The sequence below is a fragment of the Mustela nigripes genome, chromosome 1, assembly GCF_022355385.1.
Source record: "Mustela nigripes isolate SB6536 chromosome 1, MUSNIG.SB6536, whole genome shotgun sequence".
NCBI classification, from domain to species: domain Eukaryota; kingdom Metazoa; phylum Chordata; class Mammalia; order Carnivora; family Mustelidae; genus Mustela; species Mustela nigripes.
In genome coordinates this window covers 2,336,742-2,340,110 of record NC_081557.1, presented here as the reverse complement: position 1 = coordinate 2,340,110, position 3,369 = coordinate 2,336,742, and the positions used below count along the sequence as shown (strand labels likewise).

The 3,369-nt window shown below is 70.5% G+C and overlaps 1 protein-coding gene across 2 annotated transcripts in view; it reads left to right on the top strand.

Annotated features, from left to right (window-relative positions):
• Positions 1-1,710: 1,710 nt before the first annotated feature.
• MRGPRG (MAS related GPR family member G) overlaps positions 1,711-3,369 on the top strand; it is a 2,627-nt gene continuing 968 nt past the window's right edge. Inside the window, exon 1 of one of the 2 annotated variants that reach the window (XM_059380883.1) lies at positions 1,711-3,188. In XM_059380883.1, coding sequence (XP_059236866.1) covers positions 1,827-2,687 — 861 coding nt within the window. In that variant the 5' untranslated portion in view covers positions 1,711-1,826 and the 3' untranslated portion in view covers positions 2,688-3,188. The remainder of the gene's footprint in view (positions 3,189-3,369) is intronic. The other variant, XM_059380804.1, reaches the window with a different exon arrangement.

Below are 3,369 nucleotides of genomic sequence, written 5' to 3'. Positions count from 1 at the left end.
AAGGCTTGGGCCAGCCCACACTGCCTGGACATCTCTGAGCTCATCCCTGTGAACGGGCAGCACACTCCTCCCATTTCCAGGGAACTGGCCCGGACGCCTTCGGTCCAGCCCTCTAGGCCCCAGAGGACACGAGAGGATTTAGGGCGGGTGGTGAGTGCAGCGGCTCCAGCAGATCTCAGAGAGGCTCCCAACAGCAGGTGAGAAGGCTCGGTGCCCCTCCAGCCACGCACCTGCTCTGCCCAGGTGAGGAGACAGTCCTCCAAGGACGCTGGGGGACCGGCATGGGGACACGGGTCTGGGGAAGCAGACGGAGGTAGCTGGGGCTCTGGGTCCCCTTTTGGGTCAACGGGCAGGTGTACCTGTCCTGAGAGTCCAGACCCTGAGCCATCCCAGCACGTCCCCCTCCCCAGCGCAGCCTGGTCTCCCCACCGCTGGCTTCCAAGCCCAGAGTCCACTCAGTCCTCTTGGCATACACTAGGGACATCACAGCCCAGAAAGGAGAGGGCCAGCACAGTCACCTAGGACACCAAAGGCCGACCCAGCTCACTGGACCTGAGAATGAGCCGCCATGTGCCCTGATATGGGACAAGGCTCGAGGGGACAAAGGCGAGACCCCACGGGGGACAAGGGCGACCAAGAGAAGGATGCTTGGGGTGCCAGGCTGCGGAGCTCAGAGCAGGCGGAGGAAGGGGAGCCGAGAGAGCAGGTCCTTAGGGTAGATGGGACCTGGGGAGGTGGGGAGGGGGTCAGGGTACCCCAGCAGGACACAGCCCAGCAAAGGTGTGTGAGGGGTGTCAGGGGAGCCCTGTCTCTCGCCGTCCGCCATCTGTTTCCCTCTTCGTCTCTGACTCTTCCAGTGTCACCCGGTCTCTGTCCCCCTCCGCTGTCTCTGTCCTCCCCCCACTGCTCTCCGCACCCCACACCCCCTAACCTGGAGCCAGGGTCTTGCCAGCCTCTGAGGTGGCATCTCTGGGCTGAGAACAAGGCCCACTGTGGGTCTGGGAGGAGGGGTATAGGAGAGGGACAGGTTTCGAGAGACCCTCAGCTGCCCCAGGAGACGTCCCTGGGACCCATTCTCCCCCCCCCCCCCCCCGGAGACTGTCCCCAGCAGGGCACAGCCTGGACGGGGACAGAACTGTCAGCTGCTGGTGGCAAGCACTCCCGTTAGCTTCTCCCCAGAGGACCCAGGGCTCTGGAACCCGTCGCTGCAGTCAGAGCAGCCCGTCCCCAACGTCCCTACAGCAGGAGCGCTGGGAGGTTAACCTCTGCCCGGCGAGGCTGGGGTCTCCGCGGCCCTCTCACACCTCCCAGCCACCAGCTGCTCCCACCGCGGCACCTTCCTCCCCCTCTCGCCAGCGCAGGACAGTGTCCTTGGGCCTCAGAGCCTCTGGGGTGGGGGACTCAGCAGGAGTGGGGTCCAGGCCCTCCTGGTGGGAAGCCAGGTCCCAATGGAGGAGGCAGGAAGCCCCTGCATGGCAGAGCCTCACGGGGGTCCCTGTGCCTGCAGAGACCTGCCTGCCATTCGCAGACCTCGGCCACTGTGCAGGGCCCTAGAAATCTTAGGTGCCTTCCGTGGAGCACCCCCTTGCCAGGGAGAGGGCAGGGCCCGCACCCACTAGTCAACGCCCCTCCCGTACCCCACACTAGGCACAGCTTGTCACCCAATCTGAGGCCTGAAGTGTCAGGCCTGGGCCGGGGAGGGTGCCCCCCCCCGGGGCTGGAACACCACGACCTGGGGCCATGCCCCGCCCCCTACACCGGACCCCACTGCCAGCAGCACCGTCTGCTGCCTCCCCCCAGGGCCGCCCGCCGCCGAGCCAGCCGGGATGTTCGGGCTCTGGAGAACCATCAACAATGTGCTCTTCTACCTCACCCTGGCCGTGGGCCTCGCAGGCCTGCTGGGCAACGGGCTGGTCCTCTGGCACCTGGGCCTGCACATCAAGAAGGGCCCCTTGTCCCTGTACCTGCTCCACCTGGCGGCCGCTGACTTCCTGTTCCTCGGCTGCCAGGTGGGCCTCTCCGCGGCCCAGGCCGCCCTGGGCACCCAGGACAGCCTCTACTTTGTGGTCCCCTTCCTGGGCTTCTCCGCGGGCCTCTGGCTGCTGGCGGCCTTCAGCGCTGAGCGCTGCCTCTCCCACCTCTTCCCGGCCTGCTACCGGGGCCGCCGGCCCAGGCACACCTCCGCCGTGGTCTGCGGCCTCATCTGGGCCCTGACGCCGCCCGCCGTGCTGCTGCCAGCCCACGCCTGCGGCCTGCTGGGGGGCCGCACGCGCCCGGGGACCTGCCTGCGGTACCACGCGGCCAGCGTCACGTGGCTGCTGTCCCTGGTGTGCGGGGCCTGCGGGGCCGTCCTGGTGCTCTTCGTCTGGGGGGGCTGCTGCTCCCAGCGCCCGCGGCCCCAGTTCTTCGGGGTCACGCTGGGCTCTGTGCTCCTGCTCCTGCTCTGCGGCCTGCCCCTGGTCTTCTGCTGGAGCCTGAGGCCGCTGCTCGGCTTCCTGCTGCCGCTCTTCCTCCCGCTGGCCACGCTGCTGGCCTGCGTCCACGGCAGCGCCAGGCCGCTCCTCCACTTCATGGCCGGCCGCCAGCCAGGCCCCCGGCAGCCCCTGCGGGCCGTGCTCCAGCGAGCCCTGGGGGAGCAGGCCCCGCTGGAGGCCGGGGGGCTGTCCCTGCCCATGGGCCTCCTGTAGCTGCCGGCCCGGGCGGACCCTTCCTGGGGGACCCCGCGGCAGCCCCGGCTCAGCGGCCCAGGGGACCGCAGGCTGAGGACAGGGCCAGGGCGGTGGTCCTGACCCCTGCAGTCCCCGGAGCCTGAGGAGGTCCAGGAGCCCGGGGGTGGGGAAGGACCCAGGGGCGCGGAGCAGCGCATCCCCAGGCAGAGCCCCCGCCCGGGCTCTGGCCTCCTCTCCACCCTGCCCCAGCTCAGGTCGCAGGCGCCAACGCGCACCTGGAAAAGCAGGGCTGACAGGGATGCTGGACCGGGCTGGACGGATGGGAGCGCAGGGGATGGCGGTGCCCGCGCGCTGGACTCTTCCAACGCGAGAGGGGCATGGAACCCGGCCGCGCCCTCGCCCCCCGCCCCCCGCCCTCGGCGGCCGCGTCCTGGCGCCCCCCCAACCCCGACGGCCGCGCCCCGGCGCCCCAGCAGTTCCTCGCCGGCCGCCCGCCGCACCTTGCTGCATCCTCACCAAGTGCGGCTCGCGGGGCTGTGTGTGGGGGGGGCTCGCTGCAGGGGGCGGGCACAGCCGCGGGGGGGCGGGGCTCGCTGCAGGGGGCGGATACAGCCGCGGGGGGGCGGGGCTCGCTGCAGGGGGCGGGCACAGCCGCGGGGGGGCGGGGCTCGCTGCAGGGGGCGGATACAGCCGCGGGGGG